At 41.3% G+C, this 15,000-nt stretch overlaps 1 protein-coding gene across 3 annotated transcripts in view; it reads right to left on the bottom strand.

Annotated features, from left to right (window-relative positions):
• The window catches only part of slc2a9l2 (solute carrier family 2 member 9, like 2), a 53,417-nt gene that overhangs the window by 9,018 nt on the left and 29,399 nt on the right, over nt 1-15,000 (bottom strand). For all 3 annotated transcript variants that reach the window (XM_079630237.1, XM_079630238.1, XM_079630236.1), the window contains exon 13: nt 10,295-10,584. In XM_079630237.1, the coding sequence (XP_079486363.1) occupies nt 10,342-10,584 (243 nt within the window). In that variant the 3' untranslated portion in view covers nt 10,295-10,341. The remainder of the gene's footprint in view (nt 1-10,294; nt 10,585-15,000) is intronic.

Genomic DNA, 15,000 nt, shown 5'->3' with positions numbered 1-15,000 from the left:
AATAATGATCTTCTTCCTCAGAGTCTCGTTCTCCAGCACTGACATCTAAACACTCTCACATCACGACACATCTACTGGAGACGCAGAATAACTGGAGATATTGAGTCTTGAATTCTGAAATGTTTTTGATCAAAATAAAGTGAGTTTGTGTTTAAAACAAGAACAAATCTCTGCCAGTGGAGTCAGAAAATAATCTGGTTTCCCTTTTAACTTTTTAAGCACAAACACTTAATATATATATATATATATACTTTAAATTAATCATGATTTAATATCTCCAGTTATTCTGCGTCTCCAGTAAATGTGTCGTGATGTAAGAGTGTTTAGATGAGTTCTGGAGAACGAGACAGAAGACGTGAGGAAGAAGACGTGAGGAAGAAGACGTGAGCTTCTCATGTCGAGTTGATCGTGAATGTTTGAAGAATCGTTACAGGACATATTTAATATCGTGATGTTTATAGTGTTTCATTATTACTGTAACGTTTACTGTTTACAACAGAGAAGCCTGTAGATCGACTGTAATGAGCTGTGTCCAGCGGAAACCATCAACAGAGTGTGTGTGTGTGTGTGAGAGAGTGTGTGTGTGAGTAAATGTTATTTCACACACACATGAATGTACACTAACTGTCATGTGCACAGATGGATTTTAATAAAATGAGCATTAAATGTAATTTCTTGTAGTTGTTGCAGGTGTTTCAGTAGTTGAGGTGTGTGAGAGAGTGTGTGTGTGTGTGTGTGTGTGTGTGTTACAGAGGAGCTGAAAGGATCCATTTCTTCGATGTTATTATAACTGATCAATAATTCAGCAGACGCTGTAGTTCAGTCTGTCTCAGATCTTGCTGTGAGTGTGTGTGTGTGTGTGTGTGTGTGTGTGTGTGTGTGTGTGTGTGTGTGATTCAGCAGAATATGATCTTCAGAGACGTTGAGATAATCCCGGCCTCGATCTCTGGTCCAGGAGTGTGTGTTGTGTCTGGATTATGAAGCACTCATATAAACTGCAGATAAACCGATGCCGCTAATCTGGTCTCAGGTCAGCAGTTCTGTGATGCGGATCATGTGACTCTGTACATCTGGGTTTATGTTACAGAGTGTTTTTACAGTGACCTGAGGTTTACAAATGGAAAATTCCATATCAGTGAACACGGATGATTGAATCAGCGAGACGTGTGAGAAGCCTCTGGAAAATCTGCTGATCTGTGTGGAGGCTTATTCAAAAATTGCAATTCTGACTCACAATTCTGACTTTATTTCTCAATTCTTAGTTTATAACTTTGTATCTCGCAATTCTCACTTTATTATTCGCAATTCCATTTGACTTTATTTCATGCAATTTATAGCTTCGAATTCAGACTTTAAATAGTAATTGCAAGTCAGAATTCCAAGTCGGAAACTGAGTTGCTAAAGAAAATGCCATGGAACTTTTTGCTGAAACTTTTTAAATGTTACTATTTTCAGAACTCAGACTCTATATCTGCGGAAACTTGCAATTCCGAGTTCAAAAGATAGTCGACTTAAAATGTTTCAGTGAAAAAGTTCCATGACTTTATTTCTCACAGCTCTTCTGACTCTTAATTCCGAGTTTCCAACTTGGGATTCCGACGCGCGATTCGGAGTTACCAACTTCATTTCATCTAATTCCGAGTTTACAAAGATAGTCAATCTAAAATGTTTCAGAAAAAAAGTTCCGTGACTTTATTTCTCACAACTCTTCTGACTCGCATTTCCGAGTTTCCAACATGGGATTCTGAATCTTAATTTAGAGTTTCCAACTTGGAATTCCGACTCCAACTTTTTTCCATACAATTCCGAGATATAAAGTCTGAGTTCTGAAACGAGTCGAAACATTTCAAAAGATAGTTAAGCTAAAACATTTCAGAAAAGTTCCATGACTTTATTTCTCGCAACTCAGAATTTCAGACCTAGAATTCTGAATAGCAATTCCGAGTTACCAACTTTATTTCTCACATTTACAAGAAATAAAATCATGGAACTTTTCTGAAATGTTTTAGGTCAACTTGCATTTCCGAGTTAAAAAATGTAGTCGAGCTAAAATGTTTCAGAAAAAAAGTTCCATGACTTTATTTCTCACAACTCTTCTGACAACTTGAAATTCCGACTTGCAATTCTGAGTTTCCAACTTGATATTCCGACTCGCCATTCCGAGTTTCCAACTTGATATTCCGACTCGCCATTCCGAGTTTCCAACTTGATATTCCGACTCGCAATTCCGAGTTTCCAACTTGATATTCCGACTCGCAATTCCGAGTTTCCAACTTGATATTCCGACTCGCCATTCCGAGTTTCCAACTTGATATTCCGACTCGCAATTCCGAGTTTCCAACTTGATATTCCGACTCGCCATTCCGAGTTTCCAACTTGATATTCCGACTCGCAATTCCGAGTTTCCAACTTGATATTCCGACTCGCCATTCCGAGTTTCCAACTTGATATTCCGACTCGCCATTCCGAGTTTCCAACTTGATATTCCGACTCGCAATTCCGAGTTTCCAACTTGATATTCCGACTCGCCATTCCGAGTTTCCAACTTGATATTCCGACTCGCCATTCCGAGTTTCCAACTTGATATTCCGACTCGCAATTCCAAGTTTCCAACTTGATATTCCGACTTGCCATTCCGAGTTTCCAACTTGATATTCCGACTCGCAATTCCAAGTTTCCAACTTGATATTCCGACTTGCCATTCCAAGTTTCCAACTTGATATTCCGACTCGCAATTCCAAGTTTCCAACTTGATATTCCGACTTGCCATTCCGAGTTTCCAACTTGATATTCCGACTTGCAATTCCGAGTTAGAAAAGTTACTCGACCTAAAATGTTTTATTTCTCACAATTCTTCTGACTCGGAATTCCAAGTCGGAAACTCGGAATTGTGAGTCGGAATTCCAAGTTGGAAACTCAGAATTGCGAGTAGGAAGAGAATTCTGCGTCGTAAATGAATTTGTTAGTGGAAGAATGTTTTTTCATGACTTTTAGAAAACCTGGCCAGACTGTTCTGAGAACATTCCCTGTTGCGGGTCATTTTGAGAGAAACAGTTTCTCCACCAGACCTTTATCCCCTCTGGACCTCAGGTGTCGTCTGGTTTATTCATCTCCGTACACACTTTACCAGCAGCAGCAGCAGGTATAACACTGAACTCTACTGTGTGCACACTGACACGCATCTTTCACAGTAATAATATTCAGAAGCGGTGCTGTTAAATAATTGTGTGCCTGTTAACGGCTGTTTGTGCCTCATATATGACATATTCCTGATGCTGCATTTACTGTGATGCACTGCAGCTCTACACTGGTGCTGGATCAACTCCATACACTAAACACATCTCTTTACTGCAGTTACAGGTTTACTGTAGTTCGGTATGTTAAGGGCATTTTACAGTGATTCAGACTTGTCTGATAAGGAAACGGCAGAGTAGATGATTGAATCAGAGCTGTGTGTGTGTGTGTGTGTGTGTGTGTGTGTGTGCACTGTAACCAGACCCTGAATGAGATCCATCTGCTTCCTGACAACTCGTGATGTCATGGGCTTTTCTTACCACACACACACACACACACACACACACACACACACACACACACACACACACACACACACACACACACACACACACACACACACACACACACACACACACACACACACACACACACACACACACACACACACACACACACACACAGTTAGAAAAATGAGACTTCTGTTGTAATACAAGTGTTTGTTTTATGATCAATTGTTTTCTTCAAACCGCTGCTGACGAACACACACTCCAGCAGAAGCCTGAGGAAGAGCAGCGCTGAATCTGGACACCGCTCACGGGTCTCAGAGATTTCTTCATTAGTGAGACTGTTGTCCGTCTGTAGAGATGATATGGAGGCGTGTAAATGTTTCATTAGATTGTGTAATCGAGCGGATGCTGAGGACAGAACACTGTAATCACCGGATTACTGCGACCTCCTAATGGAGTCTAATCCCTGAGAAATCATTCATGAAAAAAGCAGCGCATTCCTGCACAGAAAACCAGTCCAGTGTGACCTGTACACTGTAAGAAAATGATATAATCACCATACAGATGTTTGTGTACAAAAATTATGAATACCATACAGATGTTTGTGTACACTGTAAGAAAATGATAGAATCACCAAACAGATGTTTGTATACAAAAATTATGAATACCATACAGATGTTTGTGTACGAAAATGATAGAATCACCATACAGATGTTTGTGTACAAAAATTATAAATACCATACAGATGTTTGTGTACACTGTAAGAAAATGATATAATCACCATACAGATGTTTGTGTAAGAAAATGATATAATCACCATACAGATGTTTGTGTAAGAAAATGATGGAATCACCATACAGATGTTTGTGTACGAAAATGATAGAATCACCATACAGATGTTTGTGTACGAAAATGATAGAATCACCATACAGATGTTTGTGTACGAAAATGTTAGAATCACCATACAGATGTTTGTGTACGAAAATGATAGAATCACCATACAGATGTTTGTGTACGAAAATGATAGAATCACCATACAGATGTTTGTGTACGAAAATGATAGAATCACCATACAGATGTTTGTGTAAGAAAATGATAGAATCACCATACAGATGTTTGTGTAAGAAAATGATAGAATCACCATACAGATGTTTGTGTACGAAAATGTTAGAATCACCATACAGATGTTTGTGTACGAAAATGATAGAATCACCATACAGATGTTTGTGTACGAAAATGTTAGAATCACCATACAGATGTTTGTGTACGAAAATGTTAGAATCACCATTCAGATGTTTGTGTACGAAAATGTTAGAATCACCATACAGATGTTTGTGTACGAAAATGTTAGAATCACCATACAGATGTTTGTGTAAGAAAATGATAGAATCACCATACAGATGTTTGTGTACGAAAATGTTAGAATCACCATACAGATGTTTGTGTACGAAAATGTTAGAATCACCATACAGATGTTTGTGTACGAAAATGATAGAATCACCATACAGATGTTTGTGTAGAAAATGCTAGAATCACCATACAGATGTTTGTGTACGAAAATGATAGAATCACCATACAGATGTTTGTGTACGAAAATGTTAAATCACCATACAGATGTTTGTGTACGAAAATGATAGAATCACCATACAGATGTTTGTGTACGAAAATGATATAATCACCATACAGATGTTTGTGTACGAAAATGTTAGAATCACCATACAGATGTTTGTGTACGAAAATGATATAATCACCATACAGATGTTTGTGTACGAAAATGCTAGAATCACCATACAGATGTTTGTGTAAGAAAAAGATAGAATCACCATACAGATGTTTGTGTACGAAAATGTTAAATCACCATACAGATGTTTATGTACGAAAATGTTAAATCACCATACAGATGTTTGTGTACGAAAATGATATAATCACCATACAGATGTTTGTGTAAGAAAATGATAGAATCACCATACAGATGTTTGTGTACGAAAATGTTAGAATCACCATACAGATGTTTGTGTACGAAAATGTTAGAATCACCATACAGATGTTTGTGTACGAAAATGCTAGAATCGCCATACAGATGTGTGTGTAAGAAAATTATAGAATCACCATACAGATGTTTGTGTACGAAAATGATAGAATCGCCATACAGATGTTTGTGTACGAAAATGATAGAATCACCATACAGATGTTTGTGTACGAAAATGATAGAATCACCATACAGATGTTTGTGCACAGAAATTATAAATACCATACAGATGTTTGTGTAAGAAAATGTTAGAATCACCATACAGATGTTTATGTACGAAAATTATAAATACCATACAGATTTTTGTGTACGAAAATTATAAATACCATACAGATGTTTGTGTACGAAAATTATAGAATCACCATACAGATGTTTGTGTACGAAAATGATAGAATCACCATACAGATGTTTATGTACGAAAATTATAAATACCATACAGATGTTTGTGTACGAAAATGATAGAATCACCATACAGATGTTTGTGTAAAAAAATGATAGAATCACCATACAGATGTTTGTGTAAGAAAATGATAAAATCACCATACAGATGTTCGTGTAAGAAAATGTTAGAATCACCATACAGATGTTTGTGTACGAAAATTATAAATACCATACAGATGTTTGTGTAAGAAAATGTTAGAATCACCATACAGATGTTTGTGTACGAAAATGATAATCACCATACAGATGTTTGTGTACGAAAATGATAGAATCACCATACAGATGTTTGTGTACGAAAATGATAGAATCACCATACAGATGTTTGTGTACGAAAATGATAGAATCACCATACAGATGTTTGTGTACGAAAATGATAGAATCACCATACAGATGTTTGTGTACAAAAATTATAGAATCACCATACAGATGTTTGTGTACGAAAATGCTAGAATCACCATACAGATGTTTGTGTACGAAAATGTTAGAATCACCATACAGATGTTTGTGTACTAAAATGATATAATCACCATACAGATGTTTGTTTAAGTAATTTATATAATCACCATACAGATGTTTGTGTAAGAAAATGTTAGAATCACCATACAGATGTTTGTGTAAGAAAATGTTAGAATCACCATACAGATGTTTGTGTAAGAAAATGATAGAATCACCATACAGATGTTTGTGTACGAAAATGATAGAATCACCATACAGATGCTCATGTAAGACAATTATAGAATCACCATACAGATGTTTGTGTAAGAAAATGATAGAATCACCATACAGATGCTCATGTAAGACAATTATAGAATCACCATACAGATGTTCGTGTAAGAAAATGTTAGAATCACCATACAGATGTTCGTGTAAGAAAATGTTAGAATCACCATACAGATGTTCGTGTAAGAAAATGTTAGGATCACCATACAGATGCTCATGTAAGACAATTATAGAATCACCATACAGATGTTCGTGTAAGAAAATTATAGAATCACCATACAGATGTTCGTGTAAGAAAATGTTAGAATCACCATACAGATGTTCGTGTAAGAAAATGTTAGAATCACCATACAGATGTTCGTGTAAGAAAATGTTAGGATCACCATACAGATGCTCATGTAAGACAATTATAGAATCACCATACAGATGTTCGTGTAAGAAAATGTTAGAATCACCATACAGATGTTTGTGTAAGAAAATTTTAGAATCACCATACAGATGTTCGTGTAAGAAAATGTTAGAATCACCATACAGATGTTCGTGTAAGAAAATGTTAGAATCACCATACAGATGTTCGTGTAAGAAAATGTTAGAATCACCATACAGATGTTCGTGTAAGAAAATGTTAGAATCACCATACAGATGTTCGTGTAAGAAAATGTTAGAATCACCATACAGATGTTCGTGTAAGAAAATGTTAGGATCACCATACAGATGTTCGTGTAAGAAAATGTTAGAATCACCATACAGATGTTCGTGTAAGAAAATGTTAGAATCACCATACAGATGTTTGAGTAAGAAAATGATAGAATAACCATACAGATGTTTCTGTACGAAAATGATGATTGGACGAGCGGCTCGTCCAATCATCTGTGACCGGCTCCTCCAATCACCTGTGAGCGGCTCCTCCAATCCCCTGTGAGCGGCTCGTCCAATCATCTGTGAGTGGCTCGTCCAATCACCTGTGACCAGCTCGACCAATCACCTGTGAGCGGCTCGGCCAATCAGCAGCGGCGCCTCGATGTCACACACACTGCCTTCACACACACTCTCTGTCAGGCTCTCATTATGTGAGTGCTCGTGCTGTCTGCCAGTCAGGATAAACAGGTTTCTGTGTCATGAAGGCATTAAATCACTTACAGCTGCATGCACACGTTTACATCTGAATGGGTTAATTCCTAGACTTCTTTTGCTGAAAACAGTTTGGTGTACTTTGAAATAATGTGTCACTCAGAAATGACAAGTAGATTTCGCAAGTAATTATAAATAAACGGTAAACAACAGTTGAGTTTTAAGGTTGCATGAGTGGACATGAGTGCTGCGCACTAGGACTCTGATGAAATCCCCCTTTTGGGCAGTGTGTACTCACCACTCTTCATGGACTCTTGTACTTAGCATATTACACAATACATGATAAGCCGTGTATCAGAACATTTGCAGTCAAATGTTCTCTGCCTCCTTTAAGGGGGTATTAAAGTGGATATAAGGGCTTCACAAAATCACATTTTGAGCACTTCAGACTGTAGAACTGTACCAATCTTTTTTTATTTTCCTTTCAAATTTGCAAATGGGACACAATAAGTCTCCTATTGCATCATGGCACGGCTTCTCAGCCACAGCAGAGTGTGTGTTAAAGCGCACATAAAGGCTCGGCAGCAGAGGGACTGGCCCATCTCTGCTAAGGTCTTGCTGGATGCTAAGTTTAAGGGTCCATAAAAAAAGTTTGGAAAGGTAAAAATTGCTCAGATTTTGGATTTCCGTAGAGCAGTAGTTCTAGTATGAAGCACTTCTGACAGATTTAACACAGCCTTAAAGACCACCGAGAATAACAGGTGCTAATTGGGCTGATGGTGCAATAAGCGCTTATGTCAGATTTAACACATCCTCAAAGTGGGCTGAAAAACCGCACCTCAAACTGAGCTGGAGGCACAAGGCGGCTCAGTCTGCATATTGTCCCATGTAGAACTTGTGTCATAGCATGTCATAGTCATTCATTTTATCTTTAATGTTTGTAAAGTGTATTATATATGCTAACAAAGATGTGATGGCTGTGTCATTTATCATCTGTTTTGACTCTCTCTAGACTAGTGTTCACGGGTGGCTTGAAACTTCCCAGCCTTATATTTTTTGAAGAAACACAAACATAAACAGTGATGAAAGGCAAACATATTTATTGGCACAGATAAACATTTAGAGTCGTCCACTATTTTGTAGATGATGTTGCAAACTAAATTAAATTGTAAGATGACAACTCATTTTTTAGATTTGGAGCCAAATTACAGGAGGGGGCAAAACACTTCTACAAGATGGCAGTATCATTATTTTATTTGTACACAGAGATTGAACGGTTTATTAGTAAAAATATGATACACCGGTGTTTTTCCAGATGAGAAGTTAATCTATGTATTATCTATTTACTGTTTGAATTAATTTTATAACTGTATCATATATTTCTTTTATAACTTTTAATTTTCCTTTTTTTATTTTGTGATTATGTTAATTCCTTTCTGTAAAGCACTTTGAATTGCCATAGTGTATGAAATGTGCTATATAAATAAACTTGCCTTGTTGCATTATATGCCAACCCTGAGAGTACAAAATGTAAATGTGGCAGGAGAACGAGTTCCCAGATGAGTCTCATCTCAAGGCTTGCTGTGACTCTGAAAAGCTGCTCTGAAACACGCTGTGTTATGAAAAGTGCCGACAGTGATCAAACTCTCGTCTGTGTCTCCGACAGACAGGCAGACAGACAGACAGACAGACAGACAGACAGACAGAATCCATCAGGACACATTACGACACGCTCATGAAGTCCAGCTGAACACCAGCTCAGAATCCCATTAGAAACACAATTACTGCAGGGAAACGGCGGTCGGTGTGTGCGTGATTTTTATATGCAGGAAAATGTATTTCCTACTCAGTATTTATATCTTGTTTTCCAGCACAAATATCTAAACAGTTTTAAACCAAAATACATTTACCGGAGAAGCAAAATCCATTTCTTTAAAAAAATATCTGTCAGTCAATAAACTTAATTCAACTTAATTCAAAGGGAAAACGAGTTTATTCTTCTGACCCCATTGGCAGATTTTTGTTTTAAGCATGAACTTTATCTTGATGCATTTTTGATTAAACAAGTCTTAATATCTCCAGTCATTTTCCTTCTCCAGTAAATGTGTCTTGATTTAAGAATTTTTTGCAGCGTGTGAAATATTTTCACACACGTCTGAGTTCTTCCCTCTCAGAAGATGAAAATGCATTGTATCAGTTCTTTACTCATACGTTTTAGATCAAATTAATCATGTGAATATAATCTCGCTGAAAAGGGTCAATATCTTTCTGTCCGTTTGATGTTTAAAAGTCTGATCTCATGCATGACAGAATCAGACAGTGTGTTTTGTTGAGTTTCTGTCTCTCTTTACGTGGCTGGTGTTTCTGTGATGAATTCAGCTGAACATCATTATCTGAGCTGGAGCCGCTGGGAGCTTTAACACACACACACACACACACACACACACACACACACACACACACACACACACACACACACACACACACACACACACACACACACACACACACACACACACACACACACACACACACACACACACACACACACACGCTTCAGAAGCAGCTCTCCATCTCCACGTCTGCTCCACACTGGAGTCCGTTGACGTCTGTGGGTTCCAGCACGTCCTGCATCTCTCGCTCGTTGACCTGATCCGCGACTCCGTTGATCTTGAAGAAACTCTGGCTGATCTCCACGAAGGTCTTGTTTTTGGTCTCCGGCAGAACGATGAGCAGGTAAACGGCACCAGCGGCACACACCACCACGAACAGCAGGAACGCAAACGTCTGCAGCGCCTCCTACAGGAGCACACACACACGTGTTCATACAGTCTCACCTGTATGAAGGGGAACAGGAGTCTCAACTGTATGAAGGGGAACAGGAGTCTCACCTGTATGAAGGGGAACAGATGAAGGGGAACAGGAGTCTCAACTGTATGAAGGTGAAAGAAATGAAGGGGAACAGGAGTCTCACCTGTATGAAGGGGAACAGGAGTCTCAACTGTATGAAGGGGAACAGATGAAGGGGAACAGGAGTCTCAACTGTATGAAGGGGAACAGGAGTCCCACCTGTATGAAGGGGAACAGATGAAGGGGAACAGGAGTCTCAACTGTATGAAGGGGAACAGATGAAGGGGAACAGGAGTCTCAACTGTATGAAGGGGAACAGGAGTCCCACCTGTATGAAGGGGAACAGGAGTCTCAAATGTATGAAGGTGAAAGAGATGAAGGGGAACAGGAGTCTCACCTGTATGAAGGGGAACAGGAGTCTCAAATGTATGAAGGTGAAAGAGATGAAGGGGAACAGGAGTCTCACCTGTATGAAGGGGAACAGGAGTCTCACCTGTATGAAGGGGAACAGGAGTCTCAACTGTATGAAGGGGAACAGATGAAGGGGAACAGGAGTCTCAACTGTATGAAGGGGAACAGATGAAGGGGAACAGGAGTCTCAACTGTATGAAGGGGAACAGGAGTCCCACCTGTATGAAGGGGAACAGGAGTCTCAAATGTATGAAGGTGAAAGAGATGAAGGGGAACAGGAGTCTCAACTGTATGAAGGGGAACAGGAGTCTCAACTGTATGAAGGGGAACAGGAGTCTCAACTGTATGAAGGGGAATAGATGAAGGGGAACAGGAGTCTCACCTGTATGAAGGGGAACAGGAGTCTCAACTGTATGAAGGGGAATAGATGAAGGGGAACAGGAGTCTCACCTGTATGAAGGGGAACAGGAGTCTCAACTGTATGAAGGTGAAAGAGATGAAGGGGAACAGGAGTCTCAACTGTATGAAGGGGAACAGGAGTCTCAACTGTATGAAGGGGAATAGATGAAGGGGAACAGGAGTCTCACCTGTATGAAGGGGAACAGGAGTCTCAACTGTATGAAGGTGAAAGAGATGAAGGGGAACAGGAGTCTCACCTGTATGAAGGGGAACAGGAGTCTCAACTGTATGAAGGGGAACAGGAGTCTCAACTGTATGAAGGTGAAAGAGATGAAGGGGAACAGGAGTCTCAACTGTATGAAGGGGAACAGGAGTCTCAACTGTATGAAGGGGAATAGATGAAGGGGAACAGGAGTCTCACCTGTATGAAGGGGAACAGGAGTCTCAACTGTATGAAGGTGAAAGAGATGAAGGGGAACAGGAGTCTCACCTGTATGAAGGGGAACAGGAGTCTCAACTGTATGAAGGGGAATAGATGAAGGGGAACAGGAGTCTCACCTGTATGAAGGGGAACAGGAGTCTCAACTGTATGAAGGTGAAAGAGATGAAGGGGAACAGGAGTCTCAACTGTATGAAGGGGAACAGGAGTCTCAACTGTATGAAGGGGAATAGATGAAGGGGAACAGGAGTCTCACCTGTATGAAGGGGAAAGGGAGTCTCACCTGTATGAAGGGGAACAGATGAAGGGGAACAGGAGTCTCACCTGTATGAATGGGAACAGGAGTCTCACCTGTATGAAGGGGAACAGATGAAGGGGAACAGGGGTCTCACCTGTATGAAGGGGAACAGATGAAGGGGAACAGGAGTCTCACCTGTATGAAGGGGAACAGATGAAGGGGAACAGATGAAGGGGAACAGATGAAGAGGAACAGGAGTCTCACCTGTATGAAGGGGAACAGGAGTCTCAGCTGTATGAAGGGGAACAGGAGTCTCACCTGTATGAAGGGGAACAGGAGTCTCAACTGTATGAAGGGGAATAGATGAAGGGGAACAGGAGTCTCACCTGTATGAAGGGGAACAGGAGTCTCAACTGTATGAAGGTGAAAGAGATGAAGGGGAACAGGAGTCTCAACTGTATGAAGGGGAACAGGAGTCTCAACTGTATGAAGGGGAATAGATGAAGGGGAACAGGAGTCTCACCTGTATGAAGGGGAAAGGGAGTCTCACCTGTATGAATGGGAACAGGAGTCTCACCTGTATGAAGGGGAACAGATGAAGGGGAACAGGGGTCTCACCTGTATGAAGGGGAACAGATGAAGGGGAACAGGAGTCTCACCTGTATGAAGGGGAACAGATGAAGGGGAACAGATGAAGGGGAACAGATGAAGAGGAACAGGAGTCTCACCTGTATGAAGGGGAACAGGAGTCTCAGCTGTATGAAGGGGAACAGGAGTCTCACCTGTATGAAAGGGAACAGGAGTCTCACCTGTATGAAGGGGAACAGATGAAGGGGAACAGGGGTCTCACCTGTATGAATGGGAACAGGAGTCTCACCTGTATGAAGGGGAACAGATGAAGGGGAACAGGAGTCTCAACTGTATGAAGGGGAACAGGAGTCTCACCTGTATGAAAGGGAACAGATGAAGGGGAATAGGGGTCTCACCTGTATGAATGGGAACAGGAGTCTCACCTGTATGAAGGGGAACAGGAGTCTCAACTGTATGAAGGGGAACAGGAGTCTCACCTGTATGAGGGGAATAGATGAAGGGGAACAGGGGTCTCACCTGTATGAATGGGAACAGGAGTCTCACCTGTATGAAGGGGAACAGATGAAGGGGAACAGGAGTCTCAACTGTATGAAGGGGAACAGGAGTCTCACCTGTATGAAAGGGAACAGGAGTCTCACCTGTATGAAGGGGAATAGATGAAGGGGAACAGGTGTCTCAACTGTATGAAGGGGAACAGGAGTCTCAACTGTATGAAGGGAACAGATGAAGGGGAACAGGAGTCTCAACTGTATGAAGGGGAACAGATGAAGGGGAACAGATGAAGGGGAACAGGAGTCTCAACTGTATGAAGGGGAACAGGAGTCTCACCTGTATGAAGGGGAACAGGAGTCTCACCTGTATGAAGGGGAACAGGAGTCTCAACTGTATGAAGGGGAACAGATGAAGGGGAACAGGAGTCTCAACTGTACGAAGGGGAACAGATGAAGGGGAACAGGAGTCTCAACTGTATGAAGGGGAACAGATGAAGGGGAACAGATGAAGGGGAACAGGAGTCTCAACTGTATGAAGGGGAACAGGAGTCTCACCTGTATGAAGGGGAACAGGAGTCTCACCTGTATGAAGGGGAACAGATGAAGGGGAACAGGAGTCTCACCTGTACGAAGGGGAATAGATGAAGGGGAACAGGAGTCTCACCTGTACGAAGGGGAATAGATGAAGGGGAACAGGAGTCTCACCTGTATGAAGGGGAACAGGGGTCTCACCTGTACGAAGGGGAACAGGAGTCTCACCTGTATGAAGGGGAATAGATGAAGGGGAACAGGGGTCTCACCTGTATGAAGGGGAACAGATGAAGGGGAACAGGAGTCTCACCTGTATGAAGGGGAACAGATGAAGGGGAACAGGAGTCTCACCTGTATGAAGGGGAATAGATGAAGGGGAACAGGGGTCTCGCCTGTATGAAGGGGAACAGATGAAGGGGAACAGGAGTCTCACCTGTATGAAGGGGAACAGATTAAGGGGAACAGGAGTCTCACCTGTACGAAGGGGAATAGATGAAGGGGAACAGGAGTCTCAACTGTATGAAGGGGAATAGATGAAGGGGAACAGGAGTCTCACCTGTATGAAGGGGAACAGGGGTCTCACCTGTACGAAGGGGAACAGGAGTCTCACCTGTATGAAGGGGAATAGATGAAGGGGAACAGGGGTCTCACCTGTATGAAGGGGAACAGGAGTCTCACCTGTATGAAGGGGAATAGATGAAGGGGAACAGGAGTCTCACCTGTATGAAGGGGAATAGATGAAGGGGAACAGGAGTCTCACCTGTATGAAAGGGAACAGGGGTCTCACCTGTACGAAGGGGAATAGATGAAGGGGAACAGGAGTCTCAACTGTATGAAGGGGAATAGATGAAGGGGAACAGGGGTCTCAACTGTATGAAGGGGAATAGATGAAGGGGAACAGGAGCCTCAACTGTATGAAGGGGAACTGATGAAGGGGAACAGGGGTCTCAACTGTATGAAGGGGAATAGATGAAGGGGAACAGGAGTCTCACCTGTATGAAGGGGAACAGGAGTCTCAACTGTATGAAGGGAAACAGATGAAGGGGAACAGGAGTCTCACCTGTATGAAGGGGAACTGATGAAGGGGAACAGGAGTCTCAACTGTATGAAGGGGAACTGATGAAGGGGAACAGGGGTCTCACCTGTACGAAGGGGAATAGATGAAGGGGAACAGGAGTCTCAACTGTATGAAGGGGAATAGATGAAGGGGAACAGGAGTCTCACCTGTACGAAGGGGAATAGATGAAGGGGAACAGGAGCCTCAA

This window comes from Phoxinus phoxinus (assembly GCF_949152265.1).
Source record: "Phoxinus phoxinus genome assembly, chromosome: 12".
Taxonomy (NCBI): domain Eukaryota; kingdom Metazoa; phylum Chordata; class Actinopteri; order Cypriniformes; family Leuciscidae; genus Phoxinus; species Phoxinus phoxinus.
The sequence above is the reverse complement of the archived record's forward strand: the minus strand, read 5'-3'. Positions and strand labels throughout refer to the sequence as shown.